General features: G+C 39.8%; 2 protein-coding genes across 10 annotated transcripts in view; one reads left to right on the forward strand and one right to left on the reverse strand.

The window, feature by feature from the left end:
* Positions 1–5,727, forward strand: part of aopep (aminopeptidase O (putative)) — an 84,092-nt gene extending 78,365 nt beyond the window's left edge. For all 7 annotated transcript variants that reach the window (XM_056375757.1, XM_056375760.1, XM_056375759.1 and 4 more), the window contains one exon: positions 4,514–5,727. Coding sequence is in view for 1 of the 7 variants with exons in the window: in XM_056375760.1 (XP_056231735.1) it covers positions 4,514–4,537 (24 nt within the window). In the remaining 6 variants the exon portion in view is untranslated. The remainder of the gene's footprint in view (positions 1–4,513) is intronic.
* The window catches only part of fancc (FA complementation group C), a 36,965-nt gene that overhangs the window by 3,474 nt on the left and 12,232 nt on the right, over positions 1–21,259 (reverse strand). For 2 of the 3 annotated variants that reach the window (XM_056375765.1, XM_056375764.1), the window contains 11 exons: positions 19,653–19,760; positions 19,478–19,542; positions 18,720–18,884; positions 18,136–18,295; positions 14,315–14,370; positions 14,066–14,165; positions 12,586–12,661; positions 10,664–10,766; positions 8,365–8,539; positions 7,065–7,277; positions 6,256–6,460 (listed from right to left, as the gene is read on the reverse strand). In XM_056375765.1, coding sequence (XP_056231740.1) covers positions 6,302–6,460; positions 7,065–7,277; positions 8,365–8,539; positions 10,664–10,766; positions 12,586–12,661; positions 14,066–14,165; positions 14,315–14,370; positions 18,136–18,295; positions 18,720–18,884; positions 19,478–19,542; positions 19,653–19,760 — 1,380 coding nt within the window. In that variant the 3' untranslated portion in view covers positions 6,256–6,301. The remainder of the gene's footprint in view (positions 1–6,255; positions 6,461–7,064; positions 7,278–8,364; positions 8,540–10,663; positions 10,767–12,585; positions 12,662–14,065; positions 14,166–14,314; positions 14,371–18,135; positions 18,296–18,719; positions 18,885–19,477; positions 19,543–19,652; positions 19,761–21,259) is intronic. The other variant, XM_056375766.1, reaches the window with a different exon arrangement.

A 21,259-nucleotide genomic window follows, 5' to 3' on the forward strand; every position in this document is an offset into this window, starting at 1 on the left:
AGAGAGAGAGAGAGAGAGAGAGATCTTGTTCTTTCATGTCTGGGCTGTGAGGGTTCCTGGCGTGCTGATTTGTGACTTATGATAAAATCACATTGCCAGGGATTACCACACAGCCCTGACCCAGCCGGCTGCTATGGCAACCAGAGCCCCTCCCACACACACACATGCACGCTTCTCTCTCTCGTCCCCCAGAAACTTAAAACTTAAGAGGACATGATTATCTAAGAGTGTGTGTGATTGTGTTTGAGGAGTTGATGATGTGGAAGTGTGGAGAAAGAAAAAGGATGATGAAGGGAGCCAGAGGGTCTTGTTATGGATGTTTTGTGTGTGTGTGTGTGCGCGTACATGTACATGTCAGTCAGTTTTTTGTATCCTCTCTCCAGCCAGGCACAGAGCTTAGCTGATTGGTGAACAGTGATTGATTTCCTCTTTGTTCACAGTGGCTAAGTTCTGCACCTGAGGAGAGCATGACCCAGACAAGCAGACAAAGGAAGACAATGAGTGGGTGTGAAAGAAACAGAAAAGAAATGTTCTTCTAAGTTTTTACAGTGGCGAGGTTGTGTGTGTGTGTACAGTTGAGCTTTATTTCCCCACTTTAATTATCTAATGTGTGCTTATACATTTCAGTCAAAGAACTCCTGCCCCTTTGTCCTCTGTTTTCTCGCACCCTCTTTCACCTTTCCCATCTTTCTCTTATCTCATTTCACTCTTCCCCTCCCTCTCGCCTTATCCTATATTTTTCTTCAACTTCTTCCAACCGCAGCAGAAACAGCTCTCCTATCTTCCAGCCTCACTTGACTGTAAAACTTTCCAATGAGACCCTCTCACCGAGACGAATTAAACACACAAGCCTCCTTGCGAATTCAAAACACCGAGCAACATTACTAATGAGCGCCACGTTACGCTACGCTCTCTGCTTTGTCTGTTGTTCTTTCTCCCGTCTTTCATCTTCCTTCCTTGCTCTGTACTTCCACCCCCTCCGTCTCTATCTCATTTTAGTTACGTAGTATAAAAGATAATCCTGCAGATGATGCCAGTTGCACGCTCTGTAGTTCTAGCGAAGGTGAGAGCCAAGTACCTCAGGGGAGAGACTGTACTTCTAGTACTAATGAGGCCTGGGGAGACCCAAAAGCTGCTTAATGCTGCCGACAGATATTTCGTCAATCCAGGAGCAGTGGCCGCCATCATCACCCTAATCATCATCACTTCATACCCACATTATTTCTCTTTCGTACAGTAGATACATGCTGTGTTAAGTTATACTACATACTATATATATATATATACATATATATATATACTGTTTTCACTGTAACTTACTAACAGGAAATTATTATATATGTGCACTGCTGGACGTCAATCAATCTGCAACTTTAAACTGTGATTGCCATTTTTTTCCCCAGCTGTGAGCATCTCCTCAATTTTCTTGTTGCTCTGCATTGTGGGAAAATGTGTAATGAAAAGTGACATTTTAGCGAATGTCCCTTTATCTTTGCCGAGAGTTAGATGAAGAGTTTGGTGCCACTCTCATAACTCTCTTTCAATATGAAACTGGAAGCAGTAGCCAGTTAGCTTAGCGTAGCATAGAGACTGACAACAGTGGGAAACAGCTAGTCTGGCTCTTTCCAAAGGAAGTGGCACCTCTAAAGCTCATTAATCCACAACTTATATCTTTGTTTATTCCACAGAAAAACCCAAAGTGTAAAAACAACTTTTTGGTTTTATGGAAGATTACTAGCAGAACTGTTTCTTGGCCGGACACAATGACTTCCCGGAGTCTATGTTGGTTGCTTGGCGACCTCACAGTGACAACAAGACTCCGGGTTTTTGGATTAAACATATTAGAAATACGGTAACTTGTTTATTTGTGAGCTTTGTTATCTTTTGGACAGAACCAGGCTAGCTGCTTCTCCCTGGATTTTCTGTGCAATACACATTTCTATTGTTTTGTCACGGATCGTAGAAACAGAAAGCTGTGATTCTATAAAACACCCAGTAATAAAGAAAAGCAAGACTTTCTCAGTTGGGTCACACAGCATGCTTTGTTTCTGTGTAGTGAGAGACGGTTCCCAAATCAGTCAAGATAAGCTTTATAACAAAAAACAATGCAAACTGAGGAAAAACTGTCTCGGCAATATGAGCCAGTTTATCATGCAGGTTTCTATTTACCTTGCACTGCCTGTCGAGACAATGACCACTAAATCTCAGTCTGTCTCACATGTCTCAAGAAGTAAATTTGTTTTGGAACTTCTATACAACACCCTCCATTTGCATCTACCTACCAAACAAAAAGGATCTCAGAAAGTCTAAGTCCTGCCCTACTCGACTCACCAGATACCACCCAATCTGTCAATATCTGCAGCTGGAAGACATGCAAAGAATGAAACATATGTGACTAAGATCTGCGAGTTTAAAATACTGATCTGCAGTAACTTACTGTATATAACTTTTGCTATGAAAGTGGGCGTAGTCTGCCAGAGTTTCATACCATCTAATTGTAATGCAAAGCTATACTGTTCTGGACGGATTGAATCAAAACAGTGACAGATGGCTGAAAATGTATTTTAAAACTGGTCAGTCTTTTTTTGGCAATCAGAATGAGCCTTGAGGAGGTATTATAGCGCTCTATATTCACAACGACAAAATGGCGACTAAACGAGGACAGATGTGTGAATTAGAAATGAGGGCCATGTGGAGCCTGCCATTTTTAGACCTATATTTAGGGCCTGTTAAAAGAGTAATGACCATCAAAGGCCTGTAAAAGAGAGGAATTGCGATCAGAGCCCGTATCTAAAAGGTGATTTATTACACTCTAATGGGAGGGAAATGGTGCTCTGCACATCAAAGGACAAAGCAACATTGTATAGACACCAAAAATAAACTTATTCAGCCCCCACCACCCACACCTTCTTCTCTTCATGCAACTAAACTGGACTGATTGTCTCTTTAATGTCAAGTATATTTTAGGGAGCTGTTGAATTACATTCTATTTCAAAGTTCATGTTGGTAACTTTTTCAATTTTATTTAATGCAGTATGTGTACATGCTCCTCACTGAAGGTGGTGGAATGTGATTTTGATGGATTTATAGTTAGATATTTATGATCAGATGTGTTTTTTTTATGCCAACAGTGTACTAGTAGCTTTGGATAGATCTTACCATTCCGCAGTGGTCTTGCTGACACTGCGGTGGTGAGGTTTCTACCATGTCAACCACACCTTTCACCATCTAGCGTAATCCAACTGTCTCAACAGTTCAAATGAACCTACAGTAGTGGGGTTTCTTGTGGGTTCGGCAAAGCGGAACGCTGCCTGACATGCAGCCTGAGCTGGCATTGCTCTTTGCTTCATTACAGACACGGCAAAAAAAAAAAAAAAAAAAAAAAAGAAGAAGAAAACCTAAGTGTTCACGGCCAGCCAGTGCTTCATGAGAAAGACAGAGCAGAGATTTGGGCCTGGCTTCCTGTGCCTACTGAGCTGATAATCAGTCCTATAGAACCACTGGCTCAGTTCAGCAGGAACAGGAGTCCAGTCCACTCACCACCGAACCGGAAACAAACCGCTGGTCACATCAGACCTCTCCTTCCTTTCTCACAGTTTACATACAGTTATTAGGGATTTCTCTTTAGGATTTGAAAAGTGATGGTGGCACCACAGTTTTCACATGGCTTGTACTTTGGTGTCTGAAGAATTGCACTATATTTCAAATGAACCATTTAATAGATATCTAATTTTCATTAGTTTCAAAGAGTTTCAGAAAACTGACAACTTTCCAGGAGTATAATTATTTGGTGGCAGAAATACATTTATTCTGATGGGTTTGCAACTTATTAGAGCTGTTGAATAGTTGGGCCATTATTATCTGCCGCTATTAGCTTATTATGGATTTATCTTTTGCAAAAAATTTTGATAATCGATTAATTGTTTTTAGGATTTACTGTTTGTCTGTTTTGTATATTTGAGTGTTGAACAAAACAAGCTATTTTAAGATGATGCGCTGTTTTGTAACATTTTATCAACTAAACAATTAATCAGTAAATGATTTCTTTGATTAATTAACAAATAATGAAATAAATGTTAGCTGCAGCCAAAAATTGGAAGGTATTATCTTATATATTGGCAGATTATTAACAAGAAACTGCAGCACGGGAACTCCTAATCTATATTTGCAGTAAGATGTCAGCATTACACTGTTCGTCCACCAGAGGGCGATGACAAGATTTTTTGTTTACTGTAGAATATCCTGCTCAGTACTTTTCTTGGTCACAATTCTTTATTTACCGAATTTAAAAGTGTGTCTGTCAATCTATCGTGACCAGATTGGTAACTATTGGTTTTCGCCTCAGAAATCCAGTGTCCGTTGTCTAAAAACTGGATTAATTGTCTTGGTGAACTCAAATGGTATTCTGTGTTTGTTTTCACATCAGGTAGATAACAGTAGCTCAGCCAGAGGATTGTAAACATCTACCAAATGTTCTGTAATGCTACAATCTGTCCATATCTTTCTCTTCCAGGTTGCTGAATACAGATGGAGATGACGGGAGTTTGGCACATGGGGCAGCCCAGCGCTCAGCTCCTCTTCCTCTGTAGGAGAGGGGATGCTGCAGAATCACTCAGCAGTGTGAACACCAGAAGGCTGCACTCTTACTCTACAGCCAAGGCCAACTGGCAAGGTTTAGAGAACAGCAGTTCTGTTCATTCAAGTCTAAAGAAAAAGCTAGTGTGCCCCAAGCTGTTTATAGTGAGCTACAGTGTTGTCGACATCATTATTGCTGTGGTAAAACCGAAAAATTACATCATTTCTCTTGTTTCAGAATGATAGATAATGGGGGGAAAGAGAACTATTTCATGGATAAAGACACTGCACCTCTGACCTCAGCTGCTGTGAACTAACTGAAGTTAGTTTCTGCGTGTGAGTGTGTGGGTGTGAGTTCATGTCTGTTTAGTCTGAAGTCATGATCTGTTTCTTAAGAGTTTAGACTGGAAATACCTCCAGGTGAATAATGTTTTATACATAACAAATGACTAAACTCTGGCCTATAACAACACTGGAACATACATCATCAACAACGTTCAGGGAATTCTAAATGTGTAAATGATGGTTTTAAAAGTGCTGTGTGGAAAATAATAATGGTAGCTTTTTTTCTGTATCATTTTAAGTGAAAATTTGAATGTTAAAATAAAATTGTTTTCTTAAAATAAATACATGACTTTTTTAAGCTCAGTCCATCACTGCAGAAGCAAAATTAGTGCCGATTACACTGATTTTATATGCAAAATGTCATAGCCAGCCTTTCATTTCACACGTCTGCATTACTAAATTAAACATTGGTTATTTAATGCATTCTTAAAATAACATTGAGTGAAATCCAAGCATATTGTTTGTTCACAAACCACAGCAGAAAATTAGATATTAGATTTCTGCTTCAAAGTTTCTTTATGCTACAATATAAATTTACATCTATGAAGTCTGGCAGGTGTTTGTTGTGTTGACAGCTATATCTAATGATCAATTAAAAAAATGTATATGTAAAGAAAACAACTACATCTTTCTCCTCTGCTCAGGTGATGGGAGGAGGAAGATCATATTTGGACTTTTCGGTTTTGTCAAATTGTTTAACACCATTTATCCTTCTCAAACGTTACATTTTAAATGTCTTGCATCAAAATGACAAATTTTGACCAATGACCGAGAGTCAACAACAATAAAGTGTACACACAAAAATAAGTGACATTACATTTCATTATTCACATTTTAGCATATACTCTGTACTACTGGAATATGCCTTTCATATACACATATGATAGCACAAAGAGAATCTATACAAAGATAACAAGCATTCGGTTTTCCTTTCCTTCAGACCTAAATGTCTTGCAGTCAGCATGTGTAGCGTGAAGGATTTATTTTGTGAGACAATTATATGAGTGGGAGGACTCTGACACATTGTACGCGCTGCTGCTTCTTTGCCGTGTGATCTGTCACTCCTCAAATGTCCTTGTGGGCCATGTAGTTGTGTGTGTGTGTGCGCATATAATTGTAGCCTCTCCACATAATCTGTCCTCCCTGTGCTGTTTTGACACACTCCTGTCATTGTATCGAGCATATCTACACAAGAGCGTGGCTATTTGTCATTCTGCAAACGTGCCCTGAAAAAACCCCTTTGCCGAGGATGAACTCACTGCTGTGTGCTTATTTGTATTAATGCATGTCTGTCTGTGTGTGTGCACGTGTGTGTGTGTGGGTATTCGCGCTCACCTGTTTCAGAGTGTGTGAGGCGTGTGCTCGGGTTCTCAGCAGGGCTCTATGCTGCATGCATATGTGTTAGTGTGTTCTGAAGTGCCTTGATCCTGAGATGAACTCTGTTAGTGACGCTTGATAAGCAGCTTCCTTCCTTTAGTCTGAGCTCCAGTGAGTCGAGAACACATGCTGCTTCATCAACCAGACCAGACTGATCCACCACCTGGACCGATCAACACACACATACACGTATGCAAAGACAAAAAGACATTGGCTGTGACAGGGTCAAAACGGTTTACCAGGAAAAGCAAAATTACTATCTGAAAAGGCATTATTTCAAAAAGAAAAGCGACTGATTATTTGTGATGTATTTTACTAAAGTCAACAGCATACTGAATAATTCCAGATAATGCACTTCAAATTAAACTGAATTGATCTCATGCTTGTGTCTTTCATAATACATCCACATCTAAGCAATTAGAGCCCATTCGACATTCAAACATCTGGTGTACATGGAAAGAGAGACTTTGTATAAAGAACATGTTGAAAACCCACAATTACCACTAACAATCAAAGTCTGACTAACAGTTAATATTCACCAGAGTTCTACTGACATTTAGCCTGAAATAAAAGAAAAGTGTGTTTTTTTTCCCCCCAATTTCCCAAAGTGTGTGTACTGTTGTGTATTAAATGTCACATTTATTTGAATATTGCATTTAAAAATATAATATAGATGCTGTAGTTTTTGTTTTCACTTAAATGGAACCTTTAATGTACATCCAGACCAGAAAACAAAATGTATGTAAGATAACTGATTGTTTCCTCACCGTCTGTAAAATCTGTGTTGATCCACTCAGCGATTGTTGGGAGAAAACAGCAAAGCTGACTAAGAGGCTGAGGATCAATAATGGAAACGGTGATGGTTGCTGAGGGTGTGGTGACAGCAGAGTGACCATTGACTGCAGGTGGTCAACAGAAAGTGGATGAGTTAAGTCCAAGAAAAGGGAGCGTAGGTGGTCCCACGCTTCTCTGACATGTACCTGGAAACAGTCAATACGATAATTTAAGGTCAGCTGACAGATGTTTATTTATAGACCACACTGGAATCAAGGAGCATTGGTTAAACTATCCGTCCTGCAACTAAAAAAAAAAAATCAATAGATTAATAATTCACAAATGATGAACAAATACAACCCTGTGTGAGTTGAACATTAATGTAATGGGAGAAACGGCGGCGACAAAAGCAATTCTCAAAGGGTTATGAGAGGAGGCGGACAAACAGGAGACAGGGAGATGAAACTCAGGCCAGCTGGCCAGACAGTCACTGAGAAATCAATACTACATCACCCTTTTCACCCAGCTCCCCTCCCTCATCTGTATCACTCTCTCTCGACCATTGTCTCACTCTCTCGCTCTCAGATAGGGGTCATCCATAATTTATTCTTTAATGTGTTATTCTTCTTTCTCTGTTTTTCTTCTGTGGCTTTCATTGAAGACACACCTGCCAAGAGCAAATAACTGAGCATCCACATTGTTATGTTGCTGTGCATGATATAATCAGAGTATCTGAGATTATATACCCACTGCTTTCCCCAGTCACATCAAATAATCCTGAATATAGAGTTGTTTTTCATCGTTTAGCAGCATTGCTAATGCAAACGGCAACAACACAGTAAGATAATAACTAATTTTAAGAGTCTTTGGCCATGCTAGCAGCTTACTGAGGCTGTATACAGTGATAGCATGTAACAACGCTACTATGCTGCATATTTAATGTTTAAGATATTAGTTTAGCATTTTAGCATGCTACAATTTGCTTATTAGCATCAAACAGAAAGCATACTTCAAGCTGATGGGAATGTCATGAGTTTTGCAGGCATTTTGTCATAAACCAAACTGAATGGCTCTGACTACATTTATATAATAAATAATAAATAATATATTGCCACACACACACACACACACACACACACACTCACACACACACACACACACACACACACACACACACACACACACACACACACACACACACACACACACACACACACACACACAGCCTGTTCCAAATTTAGTGCATGACTACAAAACACCTAAAAAAAAGAAAAGAAAATAACTTTATCTTACCAGCTGTAGAGCTCTGTGGTGCCCCCTGTTGGTGGGGTGGTGGTAGAAGGTCAGCAGCCACAGGAGGGGGCCACAGTCTTCATGCCCTGATGTTCCCAGCAGCTGGACAGTCACCTGCACCCAGTGGGCACACTGAACCAGCAGGAACCAGGCCTCGAATACTTTGTGGTGCCCCCTACAAGACAGGAGGAGAAACAACATTCAGCACTACAGCTACATGGGATCTGAAGGATTCTTCTGTGCTGCTGCTGTGGAAATGACAAATGACACTGCAGAAAACCAGAGAACATAATTACATGAGCGCAAGCTGTATGGACTGCAATTAGAAAGTAACTGAAAAATTTATAGCAAAAATCATCAATTATATTGAGGTTAAAATCCATTCTTGCCCTCGGAAACAGCATTTTGACTGAAAAAGAAATCTTATCACAAAGTCCAGACATTTGTTTTTTTTCAGATCTTTCAGATGCATCTTGTGGCCTTCATCAGCACATGGAGTTTCACGTGTCCAAAATTTTATACTTAGGCCACATGATAACAAGGAAACCTTCTACACGACAACTGATCAAAGTCAATCCACATGTCAAGGCTTGACTGAAAAGCTGTGACTAAAAACATTAAGTGGACCTTGTGGTAAGGATTTTTTGTCAAATCAGTTATCTTGTTTTCAATTTCAGTTTGTAATGGTGAGTTACAAACACGGCATCACACTGGGACTTACCAAGCATATGAGGCTAACAGGTATCTATTCTCTTCTATGAAACAAATCTGTGATATTTTTCACCAACGTTCTCATAAAACCATTTGGTTTCCAGTGTGCCACACGAACCCCCTAATAACAGGCCATTTGGGGTCACTTACATCACAAGAGCTTTATTAATGAGCCATGACTCTGAGTGGCTGCCAGTAATATTAGTCCCACCCCAACTGACAGGAGCAGTGGATGATCAAAGAAAGACAAAGCTTTTATACAGATCTGATTCAGAGTTAGATACTGAAATTCATTATTCGTTCCCAGCTGTGACATCACACTGAAGGGGCAGCTGTGATTGGCTCTTTCAATGGGTGATATTTCATCACATAAAAAAAACCAAAAAAAAAAATCAGAAAACAGTGATGAGCGTCAGTTTTATCCTTTTATAGCATTTCCACCCTAAAATTTGTTTTCCCTAATAGAACCTCTTTATCATGCATGTCTATTTACATGTACAACACTTCACTGTCTATTCCCCCAATACTGCAAGATGTGGAATGCAGTCCTGCCAGAAACGAGTAAGAGATGGCAGCACAGAAAGTGGGACAGCAAAAGGAAGGACGTGACTAGAGTTGAGATGACTATTCAGTGTAATAACCGATAGGTCTTTCAAGTTTTTCAAGCAAAATTGCAAAATATTTCCTTGATCCTTTGTGCATTCCATTTCCCTTTGCTGAAATTAAAAACTAAGAAGTGAAATAAAAGCTCACAAGTGTCATGGATTACTGTGAAATGTAAAAGTGTACCAGAATGTAAGATGGACTGAGATTTAGGCAGACAGACAGCGTGAAACAGAGCTACACAGCTGCAACAGTGAGGCTATGACTTAGAAGAGTGATATAGATCTCTCTCTCAAATTTCCCTAATACCATCATTAGAGCTCTCCTCCTCATCTCCCCCTCTTCCTCCTTGGCTCCCAAATACGACCAGCAACATCCCTCTGCAGGGCCCTGGCAGCTGCATCTTCGCTCAGAGCAACACAACATACTACTTTCCCACCGCTGGCTTGGAACAATGTTTTGGGAATTTTGCATGGAGCTCCAGAAAGGAGCAGTGGTGGGGATAATGGGCCCTGTTAAAAACCGCAGCTGGAGGGTATCAAGTCAGCTGTCTCCATCTCGAGGACATCAACTGCTTTCTGCTTTTTATCCGCGTCCTCTATCCTCTTTTTTCTCTAAATCCGTCTAACCAAGGCTGCTTACTCTCTGCTTTTCTCTATGTCAGGCTAATATGTTTTTCCTCTGTCCACTTTCTCCCTGCTTCTCTGGTTCTTCTTCTGCATTCCTTTTCTCACTCTTATTGGGCTTTCCAACACTTGTTTTCTCCACACCTCTCTCTTTCCCAAGCTAATAGTCTCTAATGAGCGCTTGGAGGAGCCGTGCAGTGCACCAGGACCTTTCTGCTGTGATGCAAGAGGAAAATATCTGACTAACCACCCCTTCAACAGCAACTAATGGGAATATGAACACCACACAGGCATTCAGTAGGGTGGTGGAAGCAGACACACATTAACGCATTCTCTCTACGAGCCTTTCTCACTCTAACCTGGTGCCACTGCTGCCGTCTCCCTCCTCTTCCTCCTCTGTCAGTCTCTGTAATGAGCTGCTGAGCCAGTTCAGGTGATGTCTCCAAGCCTCCTGTGGCATCTCTGCAAGAACAGATTCAGATACACAGACATTATGATTACTTGTAGCACAAATAAGAAGCTTGTACAATCAATTAGTATTCACATTATTCAAAGCCAGTTAACTAGTCAGTGTTAAAGAAAATAATCAGGATTACAGGAAATATATTTGTTTGCTTTCTGTCCAGGAGGTAGATAAGAAGGTTGATACCACTCTCATATCTGTAGGATAGTCAGCAGCCAGTTAGCTTAGCACGAAGACTGGAAACACAGAAACGTGTGTATCACGTTTGTTTAATCTGTACCAACTATCATACAAGACCAAAAATCCAGCAAACAGAGAATTTTTGGTATTAAAAAAGCTTGTTTCAGGTTTATTTTCATATGTATTAAACTAACCAGACATAATGTGCTGTGGAAGTGCTGGTAGATGGATTTTGTTACATTTGGACACAGCTGAGCTAGCTGTTTTCTCCTGTTTCCAGTTGTTATGCTAAGCGAAGCGAACCGGTTACTGGCAATAGCTTCATATTTACTGTCCACACATGAGAGTGGTATCAATCATCTTAATCAACTCTCTGCAACAAAGCCAATAGGAGTATTTCCCAAAATGTCTAACCATTCTCATGTTAAGATGCAGAAAATTTCCAAATAAAAGACACACACACACACACACACACACACACACACACACAAAAGATTGTGAAGATACTTCTGCCCAGAGGGTACCAGAAGAAGATTCTGCATGTGAAATAACTTTAACTGACATATTTCCAAATATCAGGTACAAGTATTTCGCAAGCAACTGGATGAACTTCTGTTAGTGCTTGCTATTATTTTTTCCTGTTTTCCGGCTATTATTTTTAACTGCTTAAAGGGCCAGAGTGGTGTTTGTCACATGCCACATTGTCTGTTAAAAATAACTTTGCTACGACATACCACATTTTGCACTACAACCCCACCTAACTGACTAACAAGCTAACTAACAAACATTTTCAAATGCTTGGTATCTTGATCCAGGTCTTCCCCTCAGGCGATGTTTTAACAATGCAATGCTCAGTATTAATTTATAACTTTTTCAGAGGGAGCACAAATCATGATAAAAACTAAAATCTTCTACTTTTCACAGTACCATTTCCATTCAACCTCTGGTGAAAAATTGCCCTTCACCACACGCACGCACGCACGCGCACACACACACACACACACACACACACACACACACACACACACACTGTAATAATTAACTCAGACTTCTGGCTTGGCTCCAGTGTGTCCCTAAATGGCTCCATTCATGTAAATCATTTCTGCCTACAGGCCAGTCTGGGCACACACTGATAAGCTCTGCTCCTCTGTGTCCCTGCACTCACCTACTGTGCATCCCTTCACTAGTAAAGATTCTCATACATAAACAGTGGTAATACATATTCAGTATAGATGATATTGACTCTTCTTAATGAGAGGAATAAAAAAGTGTATTAGTATGTTTATGTAAGACGATCAATGGCTTCGTTTATTTACAATGAATAGTAGCTTGTACAAAACAGGCAACACATTATACTTCTGCATAGATTCCACATATTTTTGAGAATATAGTATTTTGAGAATATGTAAGCTTCACTTTTGTCCCACCTCATGTCAGCTTTTATATTAGACATAAAATACAGAACAAAGTTGTTAACTAACTATTATTGATCAGCAGGAACAAGACACACAAGAGCCCATTCACTCTGCAGCAGGAACACTGTTTACACACAGTTAAAGAATACCTGAATACACTCATACTCACAATACAGTGTTTCAGACAAAAACACACACAGCAGGAGTGTGGCCACACACTGACCTGACGGCAGGGTCAACAGAGGGAGCAACAGACTCTGAGGAGACTGAGGGAAGAAGGTCTTCAAAGATACACACTTCTGAAACAAAACAAAGCACTTTTTTTTTCTTTTTTTACTGAGCTTCATAAATGTATATCACACTTTCCTTGAACTCATACATCAACGTGCTCTGAAAGCCTGAAAAATGACATTTTGAATGGGAGGCTGTGTAATGGTGATACAGTAGGTGCTAATGTGTAATGTAGCGTGTAATAGGTAGCGTTTAGTGCAGTGTGACTACAGCCATTATAACCGAGCCTACTGTAAATACACAGTAGCACTGCCATCTACTGGTTAATTGAGGTGAAAAGGAGTTGGGCTGTATTCACAAAACCGTGTAGCAGGTCATACATCACACCTGCGTCGTTACATATCCGTTTTCTGGCTTTTACCAGTAATGGCTGAAATGCGAATGTCAAGTAATTCCCTACAGTCACAGTTACAGAATGTGTTGATGGAGGAGCTCTATACAACAACAGACTTGTGTATATCTGAGAGAATCTGTGGGGGGGGGGGGGGGGGGGGGGGGCGACGACAAGCTATTACCTACAAATTGATGATTTAAAAGCGATTTGCATTTATTGTCTACGAGGCAGAGGTGTGAATCGTGGTGTGTGTAGTGTGAGCAGTGAGCTCCCTGCTGGAGATCAAGTGATAATGATGTGGAGGATTCATCAAATGTTAAGTGATTTTGCCTGCAAAGGGGAGGAAATTGTTCATCGCCCTATGTGTGCATCTAAGCCTGCAGCATAAAAGTAACCATTCATTCATTTCCAGGGCACATGGTGGATAAGAATCAGTGGTAATTTCAAAGTTATAAAAGTTATTAATCGGTGAAGTTCTTCTGTGACACTGAGTGCTTAAAAGGAATAGGTTTAAAATCCTACAACGTTATCAGTATTATCATTATTAAAACTGCAGTATAAAAACGGTTGGCCTTGGGCCCCAAATATGTTGATATATGAAAGATAAAAGTGTTTGGTGACAGATTAGGGTCCAAGAAGTAAAAAGCTTAGTATTGTGTCTCTGCTGGTTGTAACCACACTAGACTTCAACAGGCAAAAACCTTGAGCAGTGACAAGAAAACATGGATATTTATTTTGTCTCTCCACCAAATAATCAATTTAGGAGACCTCTTATAATCTAGAAATTTCAGGGCAGAAACGATTATACTCTTAATCAAAACAAAATTTGTAAGCAACAACTCCGACAATCTACTATTTGTTTAACATACAAACAAAAAAAAATCACTCAAATGTGCATCTTTTCTTTGATTTACTTGATAATAAACTGAATATCTTTGGGTGTTGGACTATTGGTCAGAAGAAAAACAAGTAATTTCAATTCTCTTATATTTTCTGAACCAAAAGATTAATCAATAATGAGCAGATTAATTGATTCATGTCAGACTTTTGGATCTTTTCTTGAAACAACAAGGAATACCTGAGGCTGCAGCAGCACCACTTCCTTGAGGAAACAGCTGGTAAAGGTTTGGATAAGAGACTTAACACACTCGTTTCCTTCTGCTTGCTTAAGGACAGACCTGCCAGAGACACAAACACAAATATATGTAGCATTCCCGAACAACACATCAATAGAATTTGCAAACAAACATACAGAAATGCACACTTCAGCATCATACATGTTTCATTCAAACACACAGCAACTTCCAAATGACACACCCGCACTCACCTGAAGATCTCATTTACAACCAAGAATATTGAGCAGTGCTGAGCACAGGCTTTAGGCTGAAACACACAAAAACACAAATCTTACTAGTCTATAAAGTTAAACTCCTGCAACACAAACAATCCAGAAAGTTCAAAAAATACAAATCATCAGACAAATCAGCTGCCATTATAACCAATTTAAAGGGGACATATTATGCTCCTTTTCAACAAGTTTGAATAAGTCTCAGAGGTCCCCAAGACATGTCTTTGAAGCTTCTTGCTAAAAAATCCACTCCGATCCTGAGCGCAGAAGTGTTTGCCCTAAAAACTGACCACTGGGTGTCACTGTTGCATCATCTACAAACCTCCACGCTCTGGTGCCTCAGTTCTCACTCTCCCCATTAACCACTCAGTTTACCACTCTGTCAATCCTTACTTCCTTCACTCTCACAAGAAACACACACACACACACACACACACACACACACACACACACACTCATCTTCTCCTAATGCACACTCATCATGTGTTTTAGATTTAACACATTCTAAAACACCCCAGTGCAAACATTTAACAGCTGTACTGTTCATGTCTGCCTCCCTCTCCCTTTTTTTTTTTTTTTTTTTTTATATCTTCGAGCCCTAATTATTCTCCCTTGCATCCCCCTCCCACACTCTTATATAGGGATGTGCACTTCACTTTAGGGGGAGAGCGTGTAGTCTGCAGTCTGGGTCTACCTTAAAGGCTTTAATCGTGCGGTGTAATGAGGCAGTAGAAACATTAAAAGGAGGGCCAGAATCGGACATGAGCGAGCTTTTCTATTTATTTCATTTGCCCACAGCCAATTAAAAGCTGCCACTGGTGTGAGTAATTAGAAATGGTAAGTGGTATTTTACAATGATACGATATTGGTATATATTAGCTTTAACCTGGTTTTATAAAAGCATTTTCCCTCCAGTCCAGGCACGTTTGTAACTGCGCAACTGACTAAGTGCTGGAGTACCAGACCAATTACAGTCACAGTAAGAACAAACAGCCCCACCCAGTGTTTATATAGTGTCATTACGATGTCCCAACAAACAAAGTGCTTTCATTCTCAGTTTTGACATGTCTGTTTCTTTTTTTGTCCTCTCAGGCTAAAAAACAGCATTAAACAAACAAAGCACGTTTTACATTTAACTGTTTAGATGGGCATCAGCAATACGCTGGCATTCGGTTCATGTATGTCAACTTGCATATGTGGGTTGGATGCCAGCGTACATGCATGTGTGCAAACTGTCACGATTCCCCTAGTGAAAACAGATGGGTTATTTTAGCGTCCTCCTCCATACCTTACCACTAACACTTCAAGGAGGGTCAATTACAGCACACAACAAACATCCTGTTTTTGGCAGTCAGGCCCAGGAAGTGAGTATTTATTGTTATTGGGCCTGCGTCTCTCATTGGATCACAGGGGGATGGGACAAGCCAAAACGAGGAATGTGAGCCTAATTTCATGTTTCCCATTTTTGATTGCAGTTTAAACAAGTGAGTGAAAGGGAGGCGAGAACAGAGACATGCCAGTCTGCTCAGATGCCCCTTTGTTTTTTTTTGGTCTTGAACACATGTATGGCAACAGAGACTCCACAGACACTCGCATGAAACGCATATCTGACATCCAAACAACCTGAAGGCTAAGTGAAACCTAAACGTATGCCACCCACCCTCTTAATGACAGACACACTATACCAGATGTAATATCATAAACAAAAGCATGGAGACTGAAGGCATGTGTGTGTGAAGGTTTGCATGCATACATCATGTGCGTGTGAACTAGCAAGGTGATAAAAACAGAGGTCAATCAGAGATGGATGAGAAGGGAAACAAATAGATCCACGACGGGACAGAGAAGTAAACAGTCTCTCTGCCTCTCTCTCACACATACATACATAGAATTAGTTTGACTGTTTACATAACTCGTCTTACCAACCTAGTAGCTCCTACAAACTCAAGATGATGGAATCAAGTGTAATCAACAGGCAGGCATATCCCTGAACATGCAGTGTTACTAATTCATACACCGGTGTGCGCCAATCTGTCTTAATTTTTTGAGAACAGTTCCTAAACTAAAAAAGTGTGCATTGCTAGCCTGTTATGTACACAGCTCAAGTGGACCATCACTCTGGGAAAACAGGAGTGACACAACTGACAAACTTGACCTAAGTTAACATGAGGCAAGAAGGAAGGTAAATTCTTTTTCCCCACTCGAGTTTCTCTGACATTTATACCCACCGAAGGCAATGCAATCAGTAACTTAGGTAAACAGGATGCCATTCATAACTGTGCACACCAGGTGCTTTATTACTGGGCGCAGAAGTTTGGCACAACAATCAGAGAAAGCATGTCTACATAGATTAATCTACTCCCTTCCTCTGTATTTTAATGTCATGCCTTCCCAGTGAATAATTACCTTAGAGATGGGTCCATATTCTGGTAGACGTTGTATCTAATTTCAGAGTTTTGTCTTAGTTTTCTTGAACCGTCTAGTTTCAGTGACACATTTAATTACATTATTGTTATCCTTGCTTATCACAGTGGCCGCACTAATTTGTCTATCATGTTCCATGTGGGATAAAAAGCTACCCTTGTGAAAAGAACAAAAGTCACTGTTGTTATTTGCTGACTGCACTGTAGTAATGAGGACGTCATCTTCAATAACTAGTCATAACAATCTACAAATCAAAAATCACCTCTGGCTTTTGAACTGGGCATGATCTTAAGTTATTTGAAGTGAGGAATGTCCAAGGACTCAAGCGACAGAGAGTTCAGTTCTTACCCAGCACAGTAAAGTTTGTGTAGCAGAAGCCAAATGATGTGAGACGCAGTTTAGAGCTAGCCAAACGATGTGAGATGCATGCAGAGCAAAGCCAACTGGTGCAAGTCAGCCAGGTAAAAACAGTCAATAAAGACCAACCAAAAAAGCAATGGAATGTTTCCAAGAATTATGCATATGAAAACAGCACAACTCCATATCTCACAATATAATGAGCAGGGCTTACATTCAAACTGTTTGGTTTCACAGTTTAGAAAAGCTACAAAGCTTTCTGATGTGAGACTCTATAATTCAGGGCAGATGAGTCAAACTATGTACATAACAAACCCATTTACCAGCAGCAGTATGTCACCAATTTATCAACAGTCTTAAATGCTGCCAACTCATGCAGCAGTAAAATTGCAGAAAAAGCCACAGAGCAATGGCACAACATTCTACACATTTCACTGCATCTCAGACTGTGAAGATCTGGCCATTATTAGTAGCTCAACAGTTTCACAGATCATATATTAGAATTTTTTTTGCACACTTTAGCTGCACTCTTCTGATCACATGCTCAGCTCTCCAAATACAGTAAACTTTGGCCTTTTGACTTGGCTACTATGGAATACTTCCTTTCCATAATAGTTGGTGAGATGCTGCGAAAATTGTTGTTCAATGGGAATAAATGAGATATAATGTGAGATTTAAGGCATGGGTTCCATGGGCTGGTTTGAAACAAAACAATACATTTCTCCTATAAATAAAACTAGAGCTGACACAATTAGTAGATGAATTGATTAGTCAATCAACAGAAAATTAATCTGCAACTATTTTGATAACTGATTTCAAGCAAAAAATGCCAAACAGCACAGGCTCCAGTTTCTCAAATGGATTTACTTTTGTTTTCTGTTCTATATCTCTGTAAACTAAATGTCTTCGTTGAACAAAACAAGATTTGTAAAGTAAATCTGATCACATACATGACAGAAATTCATGACTTTATCCTGTTAAAGTTGGGATTTTTCATAGACATTATAAAAATGACCCACCAGCAGGGACTGTGCTACTTGCTGCTCCAGCGTCAGTGGTGTTGACCCTGTGTTGGGAGGAAGAACAGACTCCAGCAGACTGAGCACTGCCTCCTCCAGGCTGGACAGGCTGTGGTACCACAGAGAGACTACTGCCTGCTCCTCCAATGACAAACCCTGGCTGAAAAAAAGAACAGCTCTAATAACTTTACATTATACATATTATTGTATATATTTTATAACTGCATATATTCCACATGCAGCTTTATATGTTTGGAAACAACTTTGTAGTCATAAACTGTGTCTGAAATCCCTCCCCTGATCACTCATTCACTATTCCCTATATAACAAACACTCAATACTTTGAGATTTTGGACATTTACGAGTTATCATCATTTTGCAGCAACATCTGACAGCTGCTGAGTCGCACAGCTGTAATTTTCACATCTGGACTGAATAGTGCATAAATTTCACACTCAAAATTTGGTCCCGCAAATAAAATGATGGGCCATAAATAAAATGCTCTATAGCGAATAGAGAATGATTTCAGACACAGCTATGGTCTAAAGGGGACTCCACACCTGAGTCCGTCCATGTTGCCCTACCTTGAGTAGGCAGAGCTCAGAGCATCCAGGAAATCTTCACTTAGAGCTGCTCTGACACAAGTCACTGGCCGCTGTAGCAGTGCACCAATAAGAGGAGCAGCCTCGAGATAAGTGACCAAAGGGACACAAGCTTCTGATGTTGCCAGAACGCTGTCACATGAACACCTGTGTAAATTCATTCACTTGATGGTTAACATGGACAAAGTATTATCAAAGATAGGAAAGATAGGAATCTGTACCTCCTATGGGCCTTAAGAATTAATGTGCTTTGATCTTTTCCAGCTAAATGTACTAAATGATTTAAATAGACTTAAGAGTTGTATCTTGATAACACTACATACCCCTCTCCTCATACCCTCAAGCTGAGTATAATGTTGGTGGGGGAAGACTTTATCTATCACGGAAGCTATGTTTTACTAGAGATATAACAATTTGTCAGTTAATCAATTAAAGAGCAACTGCTTTGATAACTGATAAATTGTTTGGGTATTTTTCAAACAAAAATGTCAAACAATTTTCAGTTTCAGCTTTTTAAATTTGACATTAGCTGCTTCTCACTGTGGTACATCACTGTAGATTGAATTTTTTTGGGTTATGGTCTGTTGGTTTGACAAAACAAGACGTATGAAAACATTATTATTTGTTCACAATTTTCTTGACATTTCATAGAGCAAACAATTAAACATGAAAATCCTAAGTAAATTAATAAATTATTAATATAATGATTAGTTGCAGTCCTAGTTTCTAGTGTGCTGTACCTCTGATTTATGTTGCCCAGAGAATTGCAGCTCTTCCCAATGTTTTCCTGCAGCGATGCCACCATCTGAAATGCAGGACAACGCACACACAAAGTATGTCAACATAATTTCTTGCAGTATATACAGTATCACTGCAGGCGAGATTCAGAGACCAACAAGACTAAAGAGACAATACCTTCCTCAGGACTTTGAGATGGTACTCTTTAGGTGGGACACCCACACACTTCATTAATGCCTGCGCTGCAGCATCGTCCTCCTCTGTAGCAAGCTGACACAACACTTTCTGTGGGAGGGTGGGCAACACAGCAGATTATTGGTACCTTATGAGTATATCTATAACAGGGGACAAGATTTTAATACAGGCTATCCAGACCCCAATATCCATAACATCAAAGCTAATTAGTTACTGGAATATAGGATGACTCTGTTGGCGTCATATCATTTGAACCGCATGAGTGGAGAAAAGGCATTCCTGTAAGTGAGAATGTATGGACAGCATATGAGCAACTTCAGAAATAAACATTCTTCGTTACAGAGGGCTTTGGTGTTTTACAAGCATTTTTCAGAAGGGGCCTCATCATACAGTGATAAAACCAGACTAATAAACTCTGCTCATTCTCATCTGTGAAAAACGCTAGTCCTAATGATGGAACAAAGAGAGGGAACACTAGACTCATACTGTAATTATAATGTTAAGGAATTGTTCTCAAGCCGCTTCCAAAAAAGAAAGATACAAAAAGGGATGTTTTTCTCAACAAATAAAATACATATTCCAGGGCACAGGAAGGGTTGAAGCTCATTTTACTTTCAATGTTGTCATTCTCAAAAAATAACTAGAATTACTGCCTTGTGGTTGCATGCCTCCACCAGCTAACCAAAATGCAAGAAATATGGTTGCAATCTCTCTTCCTAGGTTACACTGAATAATAGCCAGAAGTGCATTTGCAAAAAATGATAATGTCAAAGTGAAGTTGACCTTTAACTATTTGGATATAAAATGTCATAAATCATTATTTTATCCTAATAGACATCTGTGTTAAACTGTGTTGTAATTAGCGTATGAATTTGTGAGTTATCAGGTCATCCTTGAGTCCAAATGGACCTTTGTGGCAACTTTGAAGGGATTGCCTCGAGGTGTTAGTGAGATATCACGTTCACGAGAATAGAACGGACAGACAGACGACCCGAAAACAAAATGCCTCCGGCCATGGCTGTCACCGGTGCAGAGGCATAAAAACAATGCCACACAGCATTCAGTAGTCTAATGATTAATAAGCTGAACGTTTGAAAAGAATGTTCCTCATTGGTATTCACTCTGAAGCACGATGAAAAGACCTATAAATTTAAATTAGGGATTGATTTAAACCTAAGAAACAGTTGTCTCTACTCAACCACAATAAGTTGATTTACTGGTACAAGTTTGAAAGTGTGATCCAACAGAAACAGCCAGGGCCTCGTATCTTCAGCAAACATCTGTTTTTACAACTCAGATGAACCAAAAACAGAGAAACATCCACACCACTAAGAATAGAATAAAAAAAGTACAAATCCCTTTCAAACTACAGATGAAAGGGGATCAACGAGAAACGAGGAGAGAAAGAGATTGAGAAAGACAAAATATGTATAAAAAGAGGACAAAAAAACAAGAAGTGAGGGAGGAAAAAAAAAAAGAACAAAATCCCCGGCAGAGGAGCACTGCAGTGCTCTTGGTGGAGCTGTGTGGTTTCTTTGGCCAGGCCCTACAGCACGCTAAGATGCTTACCCTCCACACAGTCTCACAAA

The sequence above is a fragment of the Seriola aureovittata genome, chromosome 5, assembly GCF_021018895.1.
Source record: "Seriola aureovittata isolate HTS-2021-v1 ecotype China chromosome 5, ASM2101889v1, whole genome shotgun sequence".
NCBI lineage: Eukaryota > Metazoa > Chordata > Actinopteri > Carangiformes > Carangidae > Seriola > Seriola aureovittata.